This window comes from Gymnoscopelus braueri (assembly GCF_963280865.1).
Source record: "Gymnoscopelus braueri genome assembly, chromosome: 16".
NCBI lineage: Eukaryota > Metazoa > Chordata > Actinopteri > Myctophiformes > Myctophidae > Gymnoscopelus > Gymnoscopelus braueri.
Genome location: NC_137616.1, coordinates 32,254,809 through 32,279,481, shown reverse-complemented (window position 1 = coordinate 32,279,481; position 24,673 = coordinate 32,254,809). Strand labels below are relative to the sequence as shown.

Sequence of the window (24,673 nt, the reverse complement as noted above, 5' to 3'; positions counted from 1 at the left end):
AATCGATTGTGTTCTGGTTTGGATCAACAATATACTTTAAGCTGCTATTTATCACAATGAAAACAAGGTTTTAAAGAGACCATACCATGAAGTTTTTTTTTTTACATTACGTTTGTAATATACATTTTATGTTACCAATAAAATCGTAATTGTTTTGCCAATTATTTGGGGTCCCACTTCCAATATCCTCATGGCCCACCAGTGGACCTCGGCCCGCAGGTTGAGAATCGCTGCTTTACAGCATATCTGGAAGGCATCCTTCTGGTTTGAGATGGAGCTCACGTTATCATGCGCTGCAGCTTGCTGCTCTAGCTGAGTCTAATCACACAAAACTGATTAGAGTCTCAGAGGTGTGTTTCAGTCAAAGTGTTTGTGCCGCTGAACGCACACACACCCATGTTTATAAACAAGAAACCTGTCAATAATATACTTCGTCGTATGTCGAGTAGCGAATCTACAAGCTCACAACGCATCGTGATGCGACATTGTTGGTTTGTGGATCTGCTATGTTTTGCTATTTCGGAAAGTTTTTTGGAAAATCTTTAAAAGAAATGTTTAAGACATGCCCAAAATACATAGGGACACCTTGTTGAAAGTGGTTAAAAGGTAAAAGTGTCAGCTAAAATAGAATTTGAAAGGCTTCCTTTTTTGCAGGAGATAATGCCCATCGTCCATGAAAAATGTGGACCATGACTTTTGGAGTGGAATGCAGTAGGGAGGCATTGGTCAGCATGACATTGCATTTTTAACTACAGTATCTAGGAATTTCTTGACATATGCTACAGATTCGCTACAACATTTTACATTGTTTGTGTTGTTAGAAAATTAAAGAAGATAAAATAAGAATCAAGATGCCACGGGTGTTCGGGCCGTGTCATAGAAAATCTATGATTAGTTACAAAAACACATTAGGCTAAGCACATTTAACACTTTTCTGCTCACACATTTTTTCCTTTCTCCCTCATAGTTCCCTCACAGCACATTCTGACATGAACCATAGCTTAAAATAGTCTATGCTCCGCTCCTCCACTGATGTGACTTTACAATGACTCTGCTAAAAATAAAAAGGCTAACTCATCAGTTTGTCACATATAGCTTTGTTGGTGGGCGTCCAGAGATTGGTGAATGTGATACAGAAAAGGGGATCCGATCCCTCCGTCGTGTGTGTGTGTGTGTGTGTGTGTGTGTGTGTGTGCGTGCGTGCGTGCGTGCGTATTAGCATTAGCATAGCAACACTATCTTTAACTTCCAGCTTTGTTGGGATTTGATCACATTCACCATGTGTCGGTACAATCTTATTTACATGCATTCATCTTTCTCTTTCATTGCATTGCCATTATGCAGTATATAACATGTTCTCCTTGCTGAGTTAGTGGGTGGAGGAATTCACTATGCAGCCTGTAGCCATGACCTACTAGAATAAAACGCAGTCAGTCAGAAATCAGTTCAATGCACAGCTTGTGCTGGGTTCAAATGCAGTTCAAGTCCTATGTAGTTCAAGTCTCGCATTCACTCTTAAAAAGGTTACTTTTACTTTCAACTTGTATTCAGTATTGAGACAATGTGGGACAATGACATCAACAACATGACGACACGATTCAACACATTCTATTGTGGAAATGAAAACATAACATGCACTGTCCTTTTCTAGGCTAACCCTTCAAACAGTGGATTGAGACCAAAATGTGAATCATGCATACAGTATGTCGAAAATGCAAATGGCATTAAAAACTTTCACCCTGGTGTCCCGGTTGGGGGCATGTCATTATAGCCGAATATGTTTTTTTAAATCTCAATGATTGCCAAAATGTTCCAAATGTTTCAGATATTTTTACAAATATTTCAAAATAGCAAATCTTACAAGCTCACAATACGTCGCTATCAGCTATCTTTTAATGTTTTTGAAAAGGGCTTAAGTGGTGAAGGAAAAGGTCAAGCAAGTTGATTGATAAACTTTTCTATTTACAAAAATGCACATGAACAAATATTTGTACATATCTGTCAAAATGATAAAACACAAAGCTCGAGAGATTATTTCCATTGTGGTCCTTGAGTGTAAATGTATGTGTAATCTGAGTGCCATGTGTTGGAAGGGAGGGGTAGCAGACATACAGTGCAGAAATATTAAATCAATAATCAATACATTCAATGTACTATGTACTAGACAACTAAAATAGCAAAAGAAAACAACATGGGTACTGTATTGGGAGCAGATTGTTTTTTTTCCCCCAGCTACATCTTCCAGTGCTCCATAGATTGCATTGTTCTTGCTTAAGGCAACATGGGAGAATGAATGGCTTCACGTTTGATAGATAGATCACGTTTTGAACCCTGTTCTCAATGCAGGGAAAACGAGTTTATACTGATATGTGATTGAGAGCAGAGCTTTAGGCAGGGAGATTAACTCGACGTACTGTAAGTCAGTGGAACGGATTCCTATGGGGCGTGACAGACACATAAACAGGCGTGCGCGCGGACACACACACACACACACACACACACTCCAGGCCAGTGATGATTAGGCCGTACAGTATGCATCATAAATGCTGGCAGTAAGCTTAATAAACGTGGATCCCAGAAGGCTGGCAGCTCTCGGGTCACTGCCTGACCTGCCCCACTGTGGTCTGCATGCCTCAGTCACAATAACACACATAGACGGACAGAGGACGCCCTAGAGAAATCCCTGACACTCTGCGCTGTGCTGCCCCGGCAGAGCTGGACTACGCTGGAATGACCTACAATACCCGCGCGATGATTCAGTATGTCGCCGCGCGTAGATGTGCAAATGTGATTGTGGCACGTGAGATTATTTTTGTGCGTGTAAGGCGCTTTGTGTGCGGCTGACGTTTGTGTGTGTTCGAATTTTGTTTGTGCATAGAAAAGGTGGTGTGTGTGTGTGTGTGTGTGTGTGTGCGTGTGTGTGTGTGCGTGTGCGTGTGTGCGTGTGTGTGTGTGTGTGTGTGTCAGTCACGCGATGTGTCACCCTAGGAATAAAGCTCATATCAATTGAAAAACAAGCTGGAATCGACACTCCTGTCCTCAGCTGAAAAGAATGTGTGGTGGTTTGTTGTAGTGTGTGTACATGCATGTGTTGTCTTGATTGTATTGGTGTGTCTCTGTGTGTGTGTGTGTGTGTGTGTGTGTGTGTGTGTGTGTGTGTGTGTGTGTGTGTGTGTGTGTGTGTGTGTGTGTGTGTGTGTGTGTGTGTGTGTGTGTGTGTGTGTGTGTGTGTGTGTGTGTGTGTGTGTGTGTGTGTGCGTGGCCTGGTTTGTTTGTTTTGCTCCAATATGGACTAACTAAATGCCGGCTACATGCTGTCATGTCTCCACTGACACTACATGTTGGTCAGGGCTAGATGTCAAAGCTGACTAAAATGTGGTTTACAGTAACTTGTTTACTTTTATAATTAAGGTTAGGCACGTTAGCATTGTTATGTTGGGTTTGGTGTGGTTACGGTTAGGTTAGGTGAAGTACCTACTGTAGGGAGGGTGCATAAATCGCATCCTATCTGAACATGACCCTTTATGTTTGGCCCTCCACCAGTATCATCACTCTTTGTAAACACATTAGTGTCCAAAAATGGAAAGCCTGTAGATCAGCCATCACTATTTTGTCATACAACAAAGGTACAGTATGGTTGAAGTGGTTACAACCTGGCCATCAAACCTGATCTTGGTTGACCTGTTTGTCCTTTCATTGTAGTGCTGAAACTAAACCTAGTCTATGATACAGAACTTGCACTTGTTTTAAATCCCTGGCTAGCTGACCAACTGGATAAACAATGAAGGCTCACTCACTTGTGTTTTACAATCTATCCAAAGCCAGCCACAAGATGGGACATTAAACATTATTGATTTCTAAATAGATTTTTGCCTCAACAGTGGATGGATGTAATGTGACTATAACAGATGATGACAATGTAGCAGTTTTAAAACTGTATCATCTATTTAACAAAATTAGCGATTAGGGAGCTATAAAAAACAAAAAGGCCGAAAGGTCATTTGTTTTGCTGTTCTACTAGAACTGTTAAACCCAAAAAAAAGGTAATTGCTAAATGATGCAGGTGCATTAAATTAGCATCAAGCCTTGCTGTTCCATGGCCTATTGGCCATTAAACCCCAGCATTCGTATTCTGCACGTCGCAACACACTTCACTATTTTGAGCGAATATATTTAATGTCGAGCAAAAACAGAAAAGTCCCTAGTAATAGAGCCCTGAGGGACTCCACCAATAGATACAAACCATACTGTATCACATCATAGCCACAACTGGAGCAGCAAAAAAACACTGTAGTGTTAGTTGCTGGGTATAGCCTAGGCCTGTCCCCGACTAAGGATTTGTTTAGTCGAATCTAATTGGCGACTAATTGCCAATAGTCGACTGGCAGTCGACTAATGCAAAAAATAGGGCCAAAATACATTTTATTTTAAAAGGGCCAAGTCTACACAGTTTGTTTTGTGTCTCCAGCAGAGTTTCTAGTGTCTCTATCTCTCTCTGGAAGAGGTTGCACATGAACTCTGCAGCCGCACTGAGGCGCTCTAACACAAACAATACCAATACAAAGACGAGGAATAAGAAGAATAAAAGTGGAAGTTACGTGGTTGCAGGTGTAGACTTGGCCAAAAAATAATTTAAAACATTTTTTTCTTTTTTTTTCTCGACTAGATTCGACTAAGAGACACGCAGTCGACTCGGACCCCCCGCGACTAACCAGTCGATTATTCGACTTAGTCGAGGTCAGGCCTAGTATAGCCTAAAACGAAACCATACGAAACAAAGTCTTGTCAAACTGATATTGCAAGCAAGGTACAGATGCCTGGAGCGGAGCGATTGTGAGCCAATTTCAGATGTGTCAGATGAGAATGAGTCAACATTTATCCCAGAAAGGCATTTATCCCTCACCATTAGCCTGATGGGGAACAGACAGAGAGTCCCTACTCAGCATCGACAGACAAAACAACACTGAGACGTCAAAGACCTGAAATATGAACGTTCAGTTTCAGTCCAATCAGAAGATCACAGATTGTGTTACATGGATTAAAGTACGTTTTTAACCAATCGAACCCTAGCGTCCCTATTCTGGGCAAGTCATAACAGGTGAACATTCGGCGAAAATAGGCAATCATTCGGAAATAGCAGATCTGCAAGCTCCGTTGTGAGCTTGATCTGCTATTTCCAAATGATTTCTGCTCATTCCTTGGCCGAAAAGAAGGCTACAAGCTCACAACATCACGAACATGTTGTGAGCTTGTATATTGGCTATTTTTGGCAAAGAAATTAGGTGCAGAGGGAAAAAAGGAGGGGTGTTCCAAGGATAGACCACTGGGGGACCCTGGTCAATAAAGTATATAACGGTACTGTAAGTGGTTAATGTGAATCAACATATTATATACGATATATTGTATACTATATACAGTTGATACAAATTGTACAGTCAGTATCCCTGTCTGAGTGCCTGCCTGTCAATCTTGTTTTGATGAGGTTACAATGTTTTCTGATATGGTTAACTTAATCATGTGGTCAGAGCTACAAGGACAACAAGTACAATGGCTTTTAAATGACAGACAAAAATGGGAAATGGATTTGTCATGATGTCAGTGAAGTGCTGCAGAAAGCCAGAGGAAGAGAGCAAACAGCTCTGGCAAGAGACAAAGAGCTAATGTGACCCACAGAAAGCCAATAAACAACCCACAAAAACCCACCCACTCTGTCCCATGTCGCTGGTGTGTGTCTGTGTGTGTGTGTGTGTGTGTGTGTGTGTGTGTGTGTGTGTGTGTGTGTGTGTGTGTGTGTGTGTGTGTGTGTGTGTGTGTGTGTGTGTGTGTGTGTGTGTCTGTGTCATCTGCTACAGAGGCTGAGAAATAATTTCATCTGTTTTTCCTAAAACGAAGGCGTTTTTAGAATCAGTCTCAGCCTCAGGTCTAAATGATGTCAGGGTGGTGCATCTGAGATTATGAATTCACAAAAATGTGAAAAGTATTCACAGAAAATAATTCACAATATGTGAAAAATATTTCAATATCTGGCTTGTTTCTGTCACTGCTATGGTCTAATTACATTTTAGGTTGCCCAGTTACGTGGGTCCGCCGCGACATCTTCGGGTCCACAAACTGACATGTTACAAAACAGAGTCATACTGACTCGCATGTCTTTAGAAAGTGACTTGTTAAGGGGAACCGGAATTTAGTGACGTTATTGTGGACTCAGCTTGAAAAGGGAATAGAGCTTCTGAGTGTGTGCAATTTTTTAACCAAAGCTCTCACCGGCTGCTTTGAATGAGAATGTATAATGCTGATTCAACATGTTTAGGTCCGTTATTTGGTCAAGCACCTGAATTTACCGAAAGACAAAATCAACAGATTGAATACTATGATGCGGAGGTGGTAGCAATATTAATCGTTGATGTGCGTGTGTGGTCTGATAAGGATACTTCACAGCAGGCACAGCTTCCAACTGAACCACCCTGCGTGTCTGTGTGTGAGTGTGCGTGTGTGTATGTGTGTATGTGTATGAACGTGTTGGATGCTTTGCATTGATGTCAGCTGTGTGTGTGTGTGTGTGTGTGTGTGTGTGTGTGTGTGTGTGTGTGTGTGTGTGTGTGTGTGTGTGTGTGTGTGTGTGTGTGTGTGTGTGTGGGGGTGTGTGTGTGTGTGTGTGTGTGTGTGTGTGTGTGTCTGTGTCATCTGCTACAGAGGCTGAGAAATAATTTCATCTGTTTTTCCTAAAACGAAGGCGTTTTTAGAATCAGTCTCAGCCTCAGGTCTAAATGATGTCAGGGTGGTGCATCTGAGATTATGAATTCACAAAAATGTGAAAAGTATTCACAGAAAATAATTCACAATATGTGAAAAATATTTCAATATCTGGCTTGTTTCTGTCACTGCTATGGTCTAATTACATTTTAGGTTGCCCAGTTACGTGGGTCCGCCGCGACATCTTCGGGTCCACAAACTGACATGTTACAAAACAGAGTCATACTGACTCGCATGTCTTTAGAAAGTGACTTGTTAAGGGGAACCGGAATTTAGTGACGTTATTGTGGACTCAGCTTGAAAAGGGAATAGAGCTTCTGAGTGTGTGCAATTTTTTAACCAAAGCTCTCACCGGCTGCTTTGAATGAGAATGTATAATGCTGATTCAACATGTTTAGGTCCGTTATTTGGTCAAGCACCTGAATTTACCGAAAGACAAAATCAACAGATTGAATACTATGATGCGGAGGTGGTAGCAATATTAATCGTTGATGTGCGTGTGTGGTCTGATAAGGATACTTCACAGCAGGCACAGCTTCCAACTGAACCACCCTGCGTGTCTGTGTGTGAGTGTGCGTGTGTGTATGTGTATGAACGTGTTGGATGCTTTGCATTGATGTCAGCTGTGTGTGTGTGTGTGTGTGTGTGTGTGTGTGTGTGTGTGTGTGTGTGTGTGTGTGTGTGTGTGTGTGTGTGTGTGTGTGCCTTTGTTTGTAGGTGCACTGTGAAAAACTGTTTTGCAGTGTACATGTGTGTACATTTAAATAAAGGTGCATGTGTGTATGTGTATTTGAAGTTCATATCGAAAACTCAGGAGTGAAAGACTCGTATTCTTTGGATCCACATTGCGAACAGCAGCAAGCTTCCATTATTCACAGCAGCTTACCAAAACCTGCCCACGGGTCCAATTTCCAGAAGGCACAATTGCTGAGCTTCATGCTTCACTTACCATCAACTACACACCTCTCCAACTCAGTTCATTTGTCTTTTGTCTCACAAGACATCTGTTTTCTCCTCCTGAATGTTATTCACCACTGACTCTCAATCTTCATTCAAAAGCAGGGGCGTTTCACTACAAGGGTGCATGAGCATTCATCGTAAAACCCATCACAGCCATCTTTTATCTATCATAATCTTCCTGCTTTTCACCCTGAAGGTGTAGAATTTACAGTGAAATGTGTGCGTCCATGCTTGTTTGGCGATGTTTGGACACATGGCCATTTGTATACCTCCGACCAAACCATACCTCCAATTTCTGTGAGGGCCTTCCCCTAGCCCACCCTGCGCTGCGGAGCAAAGTATGTCCTTATGGGTGGCTCCCTGCCGTGCTCGTGTGTGGAACTTGGCGTTGTAAACGGTGGGCGTTTTGTGAGTATTTAGCAAAGGGGGTGGTCGGCAGGTAACATGTTGTTTTCCCTCTAACGTTCCCCCAAATACTACAGCTGACAAAGTAGATTCATAAAAATACTAAAGCACGGTTAATAATAATGATATCTAACTACAGCATCAGCCCTTCTCTCTGCAATCAATTCCCTGTCTCCTTTCACTCACGATAAAAGGAATTAATATAATCTGTACCATAAACAATATGTCCCAGAGGCTCCACAGACTTAACATAATGTCCTTGCTCCCCAATTTGTTTGTTCAGATGGTTTATGACATTTAAAGAAAGCAGCAATGTCATCAAAACAAACACTGACAAAAAGTAAATAGTTAATTAGCAGAGCTAGGGGAGAAGAAATCATTTCTGCTCAAGTCTGACAGGAAAGGCAATGCTTCCAACTGGACCATGCATCTGCAAGGGGCAAAACAACAGGGTAAACACCCTTTAAAAAAAGGGGGGGGGGTTCCAAAGAGAATGACTGCTTTTAAATAATATTAACGCATCATAAAGATACAAAAATAAACAGCTCCAGAAAAGTGGAGCACGACAAGAGGAAGACCAAGACCTGAACTAATACCTCAGCGACGATTCTATGAAGTGTCCCGTTTTAAAGGGAATGCTGGGTGTCCACCACAGGATCACAGGACTAATTAGTCTGGGTTCCACTACAAATTACTGTAGTACCCTTTTTGCTGGACTACCTCAAAAGACTCCAGCTCATTCAAAATGCTTTAGCCAGAAGAATCCCTGGGATAAGAAAAGCCGAACACATAACTTCAATTACTTCATTGGCCTCCTGTACGCTACATCATTGATTTCACGGCAGTACAGCTCCTAAATACTTATTTGACCCGTTCACTACCTAGAAGTTTCAGATACTCAGGTACTGCTCTCCTAACTAGGACATAGTCTTAGAGTAACATGTAAATATGCTGAAGATGCATTTAGTACTATGGTCCTACACTATGGAACACACTTGCTGATGACCAGAGATCTGCAACAACTGTATCATCTTTGAAAAGCAGGTTTAAGATCTTGTTTTCCCAGGCCTTCGGTTAGTTAAGTTGTGCGTGCACGTGGCATTACTGAGCAGCACTTTGGACATCATGTCCAGAAAGCGCCCGCATGCGTTTATTGATGCCCGCAACGTTTTGAACCTATTAATCATTGCTGTGCTCAAACGTCCTGTCCTCTGTTATTAGCACAAATAGCTTTAGCTGAAACAACATAAACATGGACTTCTCAGGGTTATGTAACGAACGATTCAACGCCGGTTCCTAAATTACCGTGTTGTCAGACCCAATCAGGAGGATCAAATGACCGGTGCTCCTCTACAAAAGTTGAGCTATTGTCTGCTTGAAGCGCCCAGGGCACTCGGCCAAAAACGCTGGGAGACGAGAGCGGCGACAGCACTGAAGCGCGATGCTCGGGCGCTGGGAAGAGGAGCGCACCATAGAAATGCATGCAGACAGGTGCTGCCAGCTTTAAAAAAAACGTTCTCTGTGGACATAACCTCTAAATGCTTTATGCATAGGTGCCGCCACTTTGATTGTGTATAATGTTGCATAATTCTCTGGCAGGGGAGAGGGAGACTAAATGTGAAATACATTGAGTCTACCTGGTATGAAATGTGCTACACAAATACAATTGACTAGCTTGAATTGAGTACAGGCACAGGGACAAACCTAACCTAAGTTTAGGCCCTGTTTGCGGGGGGTTTCCGAGGTTAATCAAACTAATCTATTTAATTTATAATAACGAATTATCGATAATAGAATGAAATAATAGATCCCTATTTTGGGCATGTCATTAGATGAAAACGTTCTACAATCTACAAGCTCACCTCTTTTAAGGTTGTAGATTGGCTATTTTCACTATTTTTCCAGGCCACTGATGTGCGACAAAGTATAAAATAACGCTTAAAAAACCTGCGCTTCTCGAATATTTAATTCATCTAAAAAGTAATCAATAAAAGGATCGCTTAGAAACGTATCAATAGTTGCGGCCCTCATATCATAGTCATGATTAGTGGGGTTTCCACTATAGGGCCACCCAAGCCTCCTCATATTTACGATACTCGGTTTGCTCCAAAGCATTTTTTTTACTGCCAGCAGACAAGACTTACCAGCTGGACTATACTATAGTTTCATATAAACAAATAACTTCTTCAGATCATGTGCTATAAAAACATTTTTACCTAGGTTGCTGGCCCTGGCAAGCCTCGTTTGGCCAAACAGTGTAAAAGTAGCAATTTTGACTACTTCCTGGCTTGCTATCAGAGAATGCCAGGTCTGTGTGTGATCCTTTCTTCAATGTTTCCCTTTCTTTTTTCATTTATTGCCTGGCTGTTTTAACTGTTCTTGTAAAAGTGGTATTACAACCGTCCCAGGGAGCCAGTCATGCACCTTGGGTGGATTAAAAAGCTGTTTTGTTTTATGTTGGAGGGAATAAATAGCAGTGTAAAGTGCCTATTTGGGCTGCATGTGCATACATACGCATCGGTATAAATACATACACATGGGCACACGCTTTTATCAACACATACCTGCACACACACACACACACACACACACACACACACACACACACACACACACACACACACACACACACACACACACACACACACACACACACACACACACACACACACACACACACACACACACGCACACGCACACACACACACACACACACACGAGAAGTAAATTACCCGTACAAAGAGGGGAGAACACACACATACACCATACACACGCATAAACATGATCAACTCAAATGTAAAACCGGGCAACCATTTAAAGAAACATGCAATGCCTCTTAAGCACCCTGCTGTAAATTTGAATTGGTCTGAAATATCGTTAAATTATTTGAAAGGAGGAGGAGGCACTGATAAACAAATTCCTTCTGCATCTGTACTTATTTGGAGAAATACATTTTGCTCAGACGAGGTTAAGTTGTGACATAGCAAAGAATCAGCTATGTTTATCTTCTACTTTTATCATTCTTATTATCTTTGACCCTTTACATTCAACATTCCAAAAAGAGCACGACTCCTCCGAATTGAGATAAAAGCGAGTAAGCACTTTACTAGACGGAACAATAGATTACTACTCACTGTACTCAGGGGCGTCATTTGGGGTCCCATGTCTCAATTGCCCCCGCCCCTTAAATCTTAATTATTTTATTGGTAGGTGTGGCGCGCCACGTCAGCAATCCATCGCCCAGGGGTCAAGCTCATTGTAACGGGGATAGACTACCGCGTTCTCGGCTGATACCGACAATAAGCCTCGCCGACCTCCTTACTTTTATGCATATCTGCAACCATACATTCATTAGCCACTTTCAAACTGCCGTCACTATTTTGGGCATTTTGTTATAGGTGAATATTTTCAAAAACCTTAAAAATGTTTCTTTCTTAACACATTGGGTGCCAGAGGTTTATTAAAATATTATACTTTGAGTGCCAGGACTTTTTAAACATTTTGAACCTTTTTCAAGTAGTCACAAAATATTTTCAGTGATCACCGTCCTCACGGTGATCCCCTCATTACACACATACAGGTCTCGTACAATCGGGGGGAAAAAATTTAAAACATTCGGAAATCCATTCCATAGTTGCAGCCAGTTGAAAATAGTTAAATTAACATTGTAAAAAAAAAAAGTGCACAGGAGCCGAGATACAGGTTTTTGAAGTCATAAGTTAACCAGGAGGTGGATTGGAGTCTAAATCTTGTAGGAGTGATATTTCCTGTTGCTGTGAAGGAAAAAAAAAAAAAAAAAAAAAAAAAGACGGTTTTGGCACTCAACGTTAGTATGCGCAAAACCGTATATATACGGTTTTGGCACCCAATGTGTTAAAAAATCCCTCACGTCTTTTTTTAATGAAATGACACATTTGTTGCTACTTTACATTTACTACTTTGAAATGAAGGATCATCAAATTCCATCCATCAAATTTTGAACAAAATCGGTGAATCCAGCTTGCCGAGTGTCTATACGAATACAATTGGCCATGTTTGGGGGTTGGGAAGCCGGGGCGGGGAGGGCGATCTCTGTCAATGCACGTACTCCTACGTGCTGGGCGCGGCACCTGTCAGTGGGGAATGTTGAGCGGGAGGAGTAGGCGCTACGTACCCCCCGGTAGGGGCTCCTCATTGGCAGGGGAGCCAGTAGGGTACAACATCAGTGGCAAGCAGTGTGAGGAATTGATTGGCATAATGACTAAATTGGGAGAAAAAAGGGCCCACTCTAAATTGACCCATTAAAACCGGGAACGCATCTGTGTAACCACTTTAACCATTATTTTGTACTTTTGCTATTCAAAAATAGCAGATATACAAGTGCCGCGCTATGAGCTTGTAGATCTACTATTTTTTTTAAATCGTGAACATTTATGCAAATCTTGTCCCTGGAACAACATATTTTGAGATGGGGGCCCAAATACATATAATTTTGGAGGTCCTTGACATTAAAAAGTTTGAGAACCACTGATATAACAACATACGTTTTTCAGAAAACTGTTATAGGATTTAGAAGACATTTGTAGAATCGGAACCTCAGGCCTTAATGGGTTAAAAAAAAGAAAAGTCGAAAACATAACAAGGCAGTGTGTGGAATGAACAATTATATGTGCGATGGTGTCACCCCCTCCACCACCACCTCTCTCACTCGCTCTGTCAGGCCACCTGGTAGCTAGAGTCTCTGGGATATCAAGTGTTGCTGCTCGGTAATGTCTGGGAGACCCCAGCTCTGCTGTGCTTCTCTATAACATTTCCCCCGTGTCAAACTCAAGACACTTCCCCCGCCCCCATTTTCCTTTCCCTTTCTCCATCTCTCTTTGTCTCTCTCTCCCTCTCCATCTCTATATCCGTGTAAGAGGAGCGATCGACCCAGTAACGGGCCTCGCCAACCAGCCAGCCAACCCCGGTGCAGTTGGAACCAGATCATTCCGGTTCTCTGTGGTCAGTCAGTGAGGGGGAGAGAGAAAGCGAGAGAAAGGGAGAGAGATACAAGCGGGTGGCTCAACTTTATCAAAGCACACACACACACACACACACACACACACACACACACACACACACACACACACACACACACACACACACACACACACACACACACACACACACACACACGCACACACGCACGCACACGCACACACGCACACACGCGCCCCTGGGAGGGGAATGGAGGGATGAGGGCCAGTCAAAGGGGTTTCAGAGAGTTGGGTATCACAGACAGGAGGTGTCCTGATCTTGTGTTTCTTGGGTCTCTCTCTTCACTCTCTCCCACCGTGTGAAATGGCAACAGGGTATGTTGACAGACATTGTGTCAATATGTCGGAAGAAGCAGGCAAAGATACAGAGAGATAAGAGGAATACTAGAGAGACAGTGCTCAAAATGAGTCTTTCTGATCTCTTTCTATAGTGTTACAGTTTGTAGCTCCAGTGTACCTTCAAAACTGGGTTCCCTCGCTTACAATTACAATTTTTACCATTCAGCTTTCGATTTGATGCAGAAAATAAAGTCTGTTTTTAACATAAGTCTTGAGAGCTTCACATTACATTATGGATGTTAATATCTCAACCGTAAATTTTGAAGCCATTATGTTGTTTTTGTTGTTGTTGTTTACTTATATTATGTAATTGTGCATGTGGTTAAACAATTCAGCCAGAACCCATCGCAACAATTACATTGGGAGTCTGCGGTACAGAACTAGAGACAGACCGATGCCATATTTTTGGCATTCTTATAATAGAGTCTGATTACCGGGAAATCTTGTCAACTAGACTAGAGTTTGGGCCGCTATGCAGCCCTCACACCTACGTTATGCCGATCCGATGCCGATCCGATGGTTATGTATGAGTTATAGTGACGTGCCTATATGTGCATCAGGTTTGTTTATGGTTATGTCTGAGTCAGAGCGACGTCAAGAGTTCCGCCGGCCGGCCAGTCCTCCCTTAAGCCAATTGGAATATAGGATGAGTGCAAAATGTCCTAATCAATTTTAAAAAACTTGATTTGAGAACAGTTTCAGTTTGAGAACATTTAACTTATACACAAATAAATGTATAGAAATAAACACAAATAACTTTTTATTTAACCATTAGACCATTATAAGCCCTATTCAAAAATCTTCAAAAGTAGCAGATCTACAAGCTCACGAAGCAAGGTGATGCATTCTGAGCTTGTAGATCTGCTGCTTTTGAATTTTTTATCCTATGACCTACTCAAAATAGTGATGCCAGGTTTAAAGTGGATACAAAACGGGACACAACGGCTGCATGATTGCCGATACCGAATACCGATGCCATCAAAAAAGTCAGATAATGGCCAATTTATCTGCCAAACCGATATATCGGTGGGGCTCTATATAGAACCCATGTATGGTGGAGGTAACTTCCAGCTTGGACTACATAATGATGTCATCCCTTCAGGATCCATACAAAGTAGGCGTGGAGAGAAGGACAAAAACAAAGACAAGAAAGCCGTAAGAAGTGGAAACGTGTGTGTGTGTGTTGGGGGGGTGGCCGTCAGTGGTGCAGTGAGGTCATGTCCTTGCTTGTGTAACTGTCACCTCTCCATGCTGTATGCTCTGGGGCAGAATCGATTGGATTTAGGTTTCCCTGCTGTTACGACACCAACAGATGGTCTTGCAGGGAAAGATCCAGAGTGTTACTCTATAAATACCATGGGGAACAATGGTTGACTTGTGTATCTGTTTGCGTGTGTCTGTGTACATGGCATGCATGCATGTGTGCGTGTGTGAGGACAGTTGGCCGCTACGGGTGGGTGCCCTGTTTTTATCATTACCACATACTTTTTCTTGAGTGCCAATATTGATTTTTCTTTCTGGATTTCCCTTTGTGTTTGGTTTTGTTTCTTACACCCAGGGAAATGTCCAATTGTTTGCCTTTCCAGATAAACATATTTTCTCTCAGCGAGATATCAAAATGAGGTCACATTGAGTGAAATGTAACTGGATCATGATGCTGTGGCAACCTGTGGATCTCTCAGACCCTGTCTAACCATAAACACGTAAGAGAAGCTATGAATGTTCAAGATTGCCGCGGAGATAGCGTACCGTATCGTAAATTCACATGTTCATCTTAGTGTTGCGCAGAATCGCAGAAACCTTTCAGATCTAATCTCAAGCATAACAGCCTAGATTACCTGGTGCTGAGCATTTTACTTTGTTCCATTAAAGTGACAAAAATATTGCGTTCGTTTAGCCCAAAGTGTCAAACATGAGCTTTAAAAATACCAATTTTAGCTAGCTCTCTGTTCTAATACTCCCTACCATCCTCCTTGTGGCTGACACAAAGATGTCAGCCACACCAAAGTAGCTTCTAAAACTTTTCAGTCCCTAAAGCAGTCAATATGGCCAAAAAAACAGCTTTTGTTTCTTTTACCGGGTCCTGGAGCAAGTTTAACCCCTACTATACTCTACCAGCTAATGTACCCAAAACATATAAACACGCCATGTGACAAGCCCCATTAGCAAACCTCTCTCTGTCAGTCAGGACTGCAGTCACTCCCTATCATCCGCCGCAGTCTGAAAGCCCCACCTCTTCAGGCTCCACCACCTCATTTACAGTCAACCTCAATCCTCCAGTAATAATACTATACAACCCCTAATGGCCCTCGACTCCGTCTGGCACTATTATCTTTGTGTCTTCACTTCTTGCTTGTGGGCTATTTAACCCATTCAAGCCAGGAAAGCATCTGTGTCATTTTAGATTTGAGCAATTTTAGCTGTCAGGCAGAAACCTTGCATCTTCATGTTTCAACTTTGAATGCCCTACTTCATCATACAAGAGTGTCGCACAAAAGTAGTGAAAATAGCGTGTAGATCGGCTATTTTCACTATTTTAAAATGTTTTAAAAATGATAATAAAAGGTTTTCACACGACAACAATATACTTACGTTTTTCAGAAAACTGTTAGGGTTTATAAAGGCATTTTTAGAATCGGCCTCTAAATGGGAATAATGCTAGGTATGTTATTTACACAGATGCTAGGTATGCTCTTAGCCAGATAGTTATTATACGTAGATGCTCAGTATGTTATGCTTGGTATGTTCTAAGATGCTTACTAGGTTCTTCGATAGATGATAGTTATGTTTTTACATATGCTTACTATGTTCTTTGCTAGATGCTAGGTAGATACTAGGTATGTTCTTGGATGCCAGCAATGTTCTACAGTATGTCCTTTGATAGATGCTAGGTATGTTCAACAATCAATAGTATACTAGATATGATAGATGCTAGGTTAGATACTAGGTATGTTCTTAGATACTAGATGCTAGATATGTTCCTAGATAGATGCTAGGTATGTTTTAGATACTGTAAATGTTAGGTATGTTCCTAGATAAAAACATTCTTTGACCATTTACCCCATTGTTCCTGTTCAATGTTCATGTGTCTTACTCCGACCTCACACTTAACCCATTAAAACCGGGAACCCATCCGTGTAACCACTTAAACCATTATTTTATACTTTGGCTATTAATGAATAGCAGATATACAGAACAAGCTCATAGTGCATCACTGAGTGCTGCGCTATGAGCTTGTAAATCTGCTATTCTTTTTAAATCGTGAACATTTGGGCACATTTTTGAATATATATATATTTTAAAGCAAACTTTTTTAACTCAAATCTTTGCTTCTGGGGGTCCCTGGAACTAAATATTTTCAGCGGCGGCCAAATACATATCATTTTGGGGGTCCTTGATATGAAAATGAACCACTGATATAGCAACATAGTACGTTTTTAAGAAAACTGCCAGGATTTAGAAGACATTTTGCAGAATCGGAACCTCAGGCCTTAATGGGTTAAAAAGCAAGTCGTTCTGGATGATATCGTCGACCCGCTGCCGTAACAAAAACCCAGAAGAGGGACTCACCCTGTCCGTTAGAATAGTAGATCCACTTCTCCTTGATCTGCGCGGGCGGCGGCCCCGGCGGCTTCTTCTGTATGGCCTTCTCCACGATGCTGCTGGGGTCCTGCCGAGGGCCCTTCTTCAGCACCCGGGAGCTGCGCTTCACGCTGCACACCACGATCACCACCAGCACCAGCAGCAGGAAGAGCACGATCATCCAGGGGAGGTGCTCGTTGATGTCAAAGTGCCGCTGGGCGCTCGGCCGCGGGGACCCCCGGCGGGTGGGCCTGTAGTAGTCTCTGGAGACGCCGCCGCCTCCCGCTCCGCCCGCGCTGCTCCCCTGGGCCCCTCCGACGCCTCGGCCGACGCCGAACCCGGACCCCGCGGCCACGCCGTCCTCCGCCCCCTCCGTGGCCCTCTTGTTGGGGGTGTCGGGGTCCGGGTGGGTGCGGTGGTGTTGTTGTTGTTTAGGGGCTGGAGTCCGCGCGGGGGATTCCTGCTGGTCCGAGTCGTCCTGCAGGGCCTCTGGAGGCGAAGGCGTGGCGGACCAGCTCATGACCAGACCCTCTGCGTGGTGGGCCTCGCCCGGAGGGACGGCGGCCTCCTCTTCTCCCACTGGTGTTGCTGTGGGGGACCAGCCATCAAGCAACTCTTGGTTGTTGGTCTCTGAGAGAGAGAAAAGTAAAAAATAAATAGAAATAATAGAGAAAAGAAGAGAGAGAAAAAAGAAAGAAAACAGAGAGAGGAGGAGAACAGATGTTTCGTCACTTCAGAGACAGAATTCGGACACTTTCGCACCAGCAATCTGCCAGACAAACAGAATGGGAGCCCTTCTTCTCCTTCCCTACCCCCCCCCCCCCTTACCCTCTCCTCTACGTCGCCCTTCTTCTACTCTCCGTCTCTCCCTCTCTCAAGCCATGCCCAGGCCTTTTGCTGAAAACATACAAATAAGGGGAGAAAACATCCGGGACGGGATTTGTTGTTGTTATTCTTTGTTTTAGTCCATGGAAAAGAACCGGAACAGTAGATCGATTTTCCACTCTCATTAGACTCTTATCGATTGCAATACAACAGCATATAGTTCCCAACTGCTGAACTCAATATGCCTCTAGAACTGCTAATGGGATCAGTGTTGTATAATAGCATTATACTGCACTGTGAACATTTGCAGGATTGTCCCTTGGATGAGTGGTAATCTGTGTCATCCTCTTATTAACAGGTACAGAGGCACAACATCTGGTAATCTCACAAAGTGAGGTTGTTGTTTTAACAGGCAAAACGTTTAATCCAGTCCAGTCAAATTTGTGAATTAAATGAAATTAAATTATATATTGAAAATAATTAAATAGGATCTAATTTAATAAAGAATAATAAATACATAAAATAAAGAATCAGAATCAAATCGAATTAGAAGTATCCATGACCGATCGATTTCTTTCTTACGTGATACACCTGTTCACTAAACGTTTGATTAGCTCTGTAATTCAGATTTTGTCCTCGTTGTCAATCACAAACAAAAGTGATCTGTCTGAATCTAGCGGTCTTAAGGCGGTTACACACCGGCGAATATGCGAATATACGCAAAATTCGGACTCGTTCCGAATAATTAAAAGACGCCTTTTTCGCTCCGCGAAACTGGTGTGGAAGCTTGCATTGACTTTATAAGGTTTTTAAAAAAATACGTATTATTCGCATGAAAAAAATCCCCTCGGTGTGTAAGGACCTTTACACACACACACACACACACACACACACACACACACACACACACACACACACACACACACACACACACACACACACACACACACACACACACACACACACACACACACACACACACACACACACACACACACACACACACACACACACACACACTTTCCGCCCCACCCTCATCATTGACGGTAACAGAGACCTGAAGGACAAGAACACTCATGATGTAATAGTGCCCTCCCCCCTCAAACTAACAGCCATGTCAGTTTAAAGGGGGGAAGGGGGGTCAGGTTACGACTGGTTGCATGACTAATAACTGACTCACCGACTGACTGACTGACTAGGGGGCAGCAGGGGGTACAGAGGGAGAGAGACACTGGAAATGTGATGAGAGAGAGGGGGGGCACTATTGTTGTTTTCTAGAACAGACTACTGTAGAAAACAACAGAGTGGGAGTTTGTCTGCTGATATTATTTAACCACCCGTAAGCCCTATTTTATACTTTTCTAGATACATTTCTAAACTAGAGTTCTCAACGGGCCTGAAAATTAAGGCCTGGCCCTAACTGGGCCCTAACTGGGCCGGCCCGAACAATTACCATAATCTTAGGCCTGAAAACCCGAAAAACCCAAACAAGTGTCATTATGTGCTTAATGTCCTAAAAGTCACGCATCAAACAAGCTTTGAACTGAGCAGATTGTACCTTCCGTTCCAGAGATAATGGCCAAAACAACTTTCTTTCTTTCTTTTATAACATAGGCTAGGAAGGTCGGACGGCAACGAAATAGATACCTGAGTAAAGTTCACTTTGAGCTGCATCCAACGCATCCACTGCCATTTCTGTCAGCCTTACCGTGAAATTACGTTTGGTCGGGTCCCGGGCAGAATTTGAGAACTCTAGTATAGACCTCCTTTACATTGTCCTCTCATGCCTACATATCAAGCCCTTATACATAAAGTCCTGCACCTTGTACACTGGGTGAGGGAAAGTCAACATGTTATTTATATTACATGCTACAAATCATTCTGGCCTGTGTCCACAGGCCTAGTCTTTTTAACTAGTCGATATGTTAACGTTTTTTGATGGATTTTGTTGCTAAGCAAGCACTGCAGCTATTGTGAACCCACTTCAAGCACGTCACTTGGCTAAAAGTTACGTATGTAAACAAAAACATATCACAATGTTGGTGTTCTGTAAATATCGTAAACGCCCCTGAAAGTATTTTTGTATTATAGCCTACCCTACAGTACAAAGTCATGGACTAGTCACCATGGACTAGTATGTGTACATTGTGTGCCCAACTTAGTCACAGGCTTACGCAAGCTGTTATTGTGTGGTCACAGTAACGGACTCAGTTCCCAGAATGGACACATTTTTCTTTGTGACAACTCCAAAAAAGAAGGACATCCGTTGGCTTGGAGACCAATGGGTGGCATCTCCCTGACTAAGGAATGTCACTATACACACCAAGAGTTTGTGTCATCTCTCTGTGGCTTTTTTTCTTTCAGTACTGTGTGTGTGTGTGTGTGTGTGTGTGTGTGTGTGTGTGTGTGTGTGTGTGTGTGTGTGTGTGTGTGTGTGTGTGTGTGTGTGTGTGTGTGTGTGTGTGTGTGTGTGTGTGTGTGTGTGTGTGTGTGTGTGTGTGTGTGTGTGTGTGTGTGCGCGTGCAATGCATGCACATGCATTAGTGTGTAGTAGTGTTTGGGCCTGTGTGTGTGTGTGCGTGCACGGAGGGATGTGTAAATACATTCAAACACACACTGATCCTTCAAAACAGGAAGGTAATTAGTCTTGTGTTTTCAGGCGTGACATGTCTTAGCACGTTGCTGTTCGGCAGAAACCTTGTATCTCTCCATATTTAAATTTGTAATGTTTTTTCCGTAAATTAACACCCTACTTCATCATACTACCGTGTCACACAAAAGTAGCAAAAATAGCTGATCTACAAGCTCACAACGCAATGCGTTGTGAGCTTGTAGATCTGCTATTTTTGAAAATGTTTTAAAGTCAAAGTGAGAGAGGTTTAATCTGTCTGCGGATTTTATAAATAATTCTAGCTAATGACGTATTAACAAGAACTTGTGACTAAATAACAACTACTTTGGATCCATTGGAACACAGGTTTTTTGTTTTGTTTTGTTTTGTTTTTCCTGAGGTTTTGGACATACAAGGTTTCCACGAGACAGAGACGAAGTGCAGTGATGGAACCAGCATAATCTGGTCACGAAGACCAAACATGTCACATCACATCACAGACGTTCGGTCATCAATCTGCCATGTCCAAATAAGGGTGAGATCATGGTTACCAGAACGGGTTATTCTGGATAAAAACCTGATCCTTAAACACTCATCATACAGCAATAATAACAGTACAATTTCCCCACCGTGCATACCTGCAGAGGTGGAAAAACTAAAAGTACTCAATTTTTTTTACTTAGGTAAAAGTATCAATACGTCAATGTAGAAATATTCCTAAAAGTCCGGAATTCAAAATTTACTTGAGTAAAAATGCAGAAGTATTGGCATCAAAATAAAAAAATATACTTATGCAGAATGTCCCCATTTCACAAGTTTTCAAATGTACCGGTATACAAATCTTTTGAAAATAGCAGATTTACAAGCTCACAATGCTTTGCATTGCGATGCATTGTGAGCTTGTAGATCGGCTATTTTCAAATGGCCGAAATGAATACAGGGCTGAAGTTGGTAGTGTATGTTTTGTAATAATAATAAAAAATAATTAACTAGTAACTAAAGTTCGGAGTGGTAGTAGTAGAAGTAAAACTGAAAATTGGAAATACTGAGTAAAAATACCTCAAAATTTTACTTAAGTACATTACTTGAGTAAATTTACTTAGTTACCTTCCACCACTGAGTGTTTTGGTCGTTGGACGGGACACCACGGCATGTGGCCAGTATTTTTTCACGTGCATGCGCATGTACGGCACGGTGCACGCGCGTGCACGCCACCGCCGTACCGAACCGCCGAAAAACAAATCACCATTACACCACTGACAAATTAACAGTACAATTTCCCCACCATGCATACCTGAATATTTCCACACCTTTTTCAAGCCAAGTGCTCTGTTGCTAAAGGTGGCTGAGTGCTAAAATGCGATTTAGCTGTGAAATATGAATGTGAAACATGTTAGTCTGTTTCACCGAAAATAATAAGACTAAGACGTTTCCGCTGTATAGAACGGTCTCTGGTGCATGTGGTCAAAATACAACAATTCAATGCGGCCCATAGGACAGGAGCCTATCTTGATGTACACCCCCTGGATGATGCTAGAATGTTGCAGGGGCATAGCCCCAATCCAACCCCTTTGTTGCTGAGTGCCAAGCAGGGAGGCATTGGGTCCCAATCTCAGGGCGGACACTGAGCTGGTTTAATATATGAAAATAATATATTATTATAATATTAGTGAGCATGTAAATGCATTGTCCTCCAGCAAACCAAAAGCATCAACCCGCTGGTTATTCTCATTTTCGACTGCTATGACGTAAACTAAGCACCAGTCATTTAACAACGCATAGCCAGCCAGACCTCTGTCTCTTCTTGTACGCCTGACGAGACAGAGGTCTGGAGACGTGCGATTACCAGTCATTCGACGTTTTGGGATGGGAGGCAGATTTCACGAGGAAACAGTGTTTAAGTTGGGAGTGGTCTTACCTTTATGTGCTGATGATGATGATGAGGGCGTTGACGAAGAGGACAGGGGTTCCTGTACAAAGGCAGAGGCAGGCCGCATGGGGCCTGGCGGAGTGGTGTTGGGAGAGGAAGAGGAAGATGAAGAAGGGCTTGTAGAAAGGGGGCCGCAGGTATTATCGGTCTCCCGGGTGCCTGGCGTGAGCACCGCCAACAACTGGGCCCGGCAGTCTGTGTGTGCCCGGCACCTCAGCGTTCTAGATGCCATGTCTGAGTAAGTCCCCTTGGCGCAGGGCTTGCAACGCACGTCTTCCGTGGCGCTCCCGCGGCGCTTGACGCCGGTGCCGGGCGTGCACAGCGAGTGCGGCCTGCACTGAGCACCGCTATCGCTGCTGTTCTGCCCTGAAGCGGCCACAAAGAAGTTCTCCGGGGGGCAGGCACAGACACGGTCCTGCGTGGCTGTGCACGGCACCTTCTCCACGAAATCCACAGGGCATGGGAGCCTGCAGCGGTGGCAGTGCTGCACGCCGTTCTCACCCCGAGTGAAGGAGCCCTGAGGACAGGGACTGCACTCCCGCACAGCGGTCGTGGAGCAGTGGGAGGACACGTAGGTGCCCGCCGGGCACTTGTCACAGACCAGCGGGGTGCCCGTATCGGGGTCTGCATGCTGGTAGTGGCGCGGGGAGAGGAGGGGCTCGTCGGCCAGGCTGCTGATGCTCAACGCCTTGACAACCCAGCTGTCGGTGATCACCATGCACAGCAGCTAAGAGAGGGAGAGAGAGAGACAAGATGAGAGAGGTAGTACCGGTGGACGAGAGAGAGAGAGAGGATGGGAGAAACATAAGATGAGAGAGGCAGAAACAGCAGAAGAGAGAGAATGAGAGCATAAGAGAAGAGAGAGAGAATGAGAGGGAGACAAAGAGACAGTTTAAGCCAAAAATACTGGCAATATTTGCAAAAGTATTATTCATTGAGTATGAATTGCTTAACCTCAAACCTTAATAAAACTGATATTTATCAGTATCACTGGGTGAGCTGATATGAAGTGACAATAGTAATACAAAAGTAGAGTAGAGCACAACTAAAAGCTACAAGAAAAAACATTGGTGACTCAATCCATTTGGCCGGAGTCATTTCACATATTCACTATGAGTCATCCTATCCCTTAGGAAAGTCGGTTGACCATTAAGTGCTGCCCACCGTCTACGACTACTGTAATGACAAATGCACATTACTGTAGCTACCTTTGAAGTACTCTTCGTTGCTAAGCGACAGCTAGCAATCCATTAGACTGACAACTGATTCTGGCTTTTTCCTTTATGCCCTTCTCTCTCTTCTCTGGGAGGCCACCAACAGGTTTTAAGGGAATCATTCTTATGACTAATGATATACAAACACACACACACACACACACACACACACACACACACACACACACACACACACACACACACACACACACACACACACACACACACACACACACACACACACACACACACACACACACACACACACACACACACACACACACACACACACACACACACACGTCAGGACAACTGTATCTTTATAGCATGTGATATTTTTCGGCGCCGTCACTGAGCGAGTGAGTGTTCTGCGAAATGCTTGGGTTTCGCCAGTAACCATGACATTGTCATGTAAACATGACATTTTCATGTTTAAACATTTGCATAGTTATTTATGATCATTCACAAGGGCCTTTCATGTTGTGAATGAAAGTCCCATTAACCCCCATCGCATGAAAGCCGTTGGAAAAGCCACTGTTGCTTTAGTGTTTAAGTAGCGTGCCAACAATAATATTCCCATTGCATCCCACCCTGTAGCTGTGTGACAAAATGACTGAATGAGGCACGTCTCCGAGGCATGTGTCGTCCTCCGTGAGCTCATGAGAACACTCTTGGTGAAGGGAGTACAGCCAGGCCGATGTATGACTTTTTATCTGCAATTATGTGTCCAATCTTGTGTCCCGATTTGTAACCACTTCCAACCTGGTGTCCCTGTTTTGGCCTCGTCATTATAGGTGAACATTCTCGAAAGTTTTTCACACTACATGACATCATACACACCTCATCCTAAGGACCGCAATGGAAACAAGCTTACAGCTTGTTTCCATTGCGTTATCCTTTTGATTTGCGTTATCCTTTTGATTATGGTGGGTCAGATGATGTACAGTATACTATGTTACATGTGACATGTTTTTATTTCATGATCACTAAAGATATCAATCAATCAAAAGGTTTTAAAAACAGTACATCTACAAGCTCA

The 24,673-nt window shown here is 43.1% G+C and overlaps 1 protein-coding gene across 1 annotated transcript in view; it reads right to left on the bottom strand.

The window, feature by feature from the left end:
* tnfrsf21 (tumor necrosis factor receptor superfamily, member 21) overlaps positions 1 to 24,673 on the bottom strand; it is a 60,583-nt gene that overhangs the window by 26,515 nt on the left and 9,395 nt on the right. Inside the window, exons 2-3 of the mRNA XM_080453988.1 lie at positions 22,409 to 23,147; positions 17,043 to 17,684 (exon numbers count right to left, since the gene is read on the bottom strand). Of these exons, the coding sequence (XP_080310114.1) occupies positions 17,043 to 17,684; positions 22,409 to 23,147 (1,381 nt within the window). The remainder of the gene's footprint in view (positions 1 to 17,042; positions 17,685 to 22,408; positions 23,148 to 24,673) is intronic.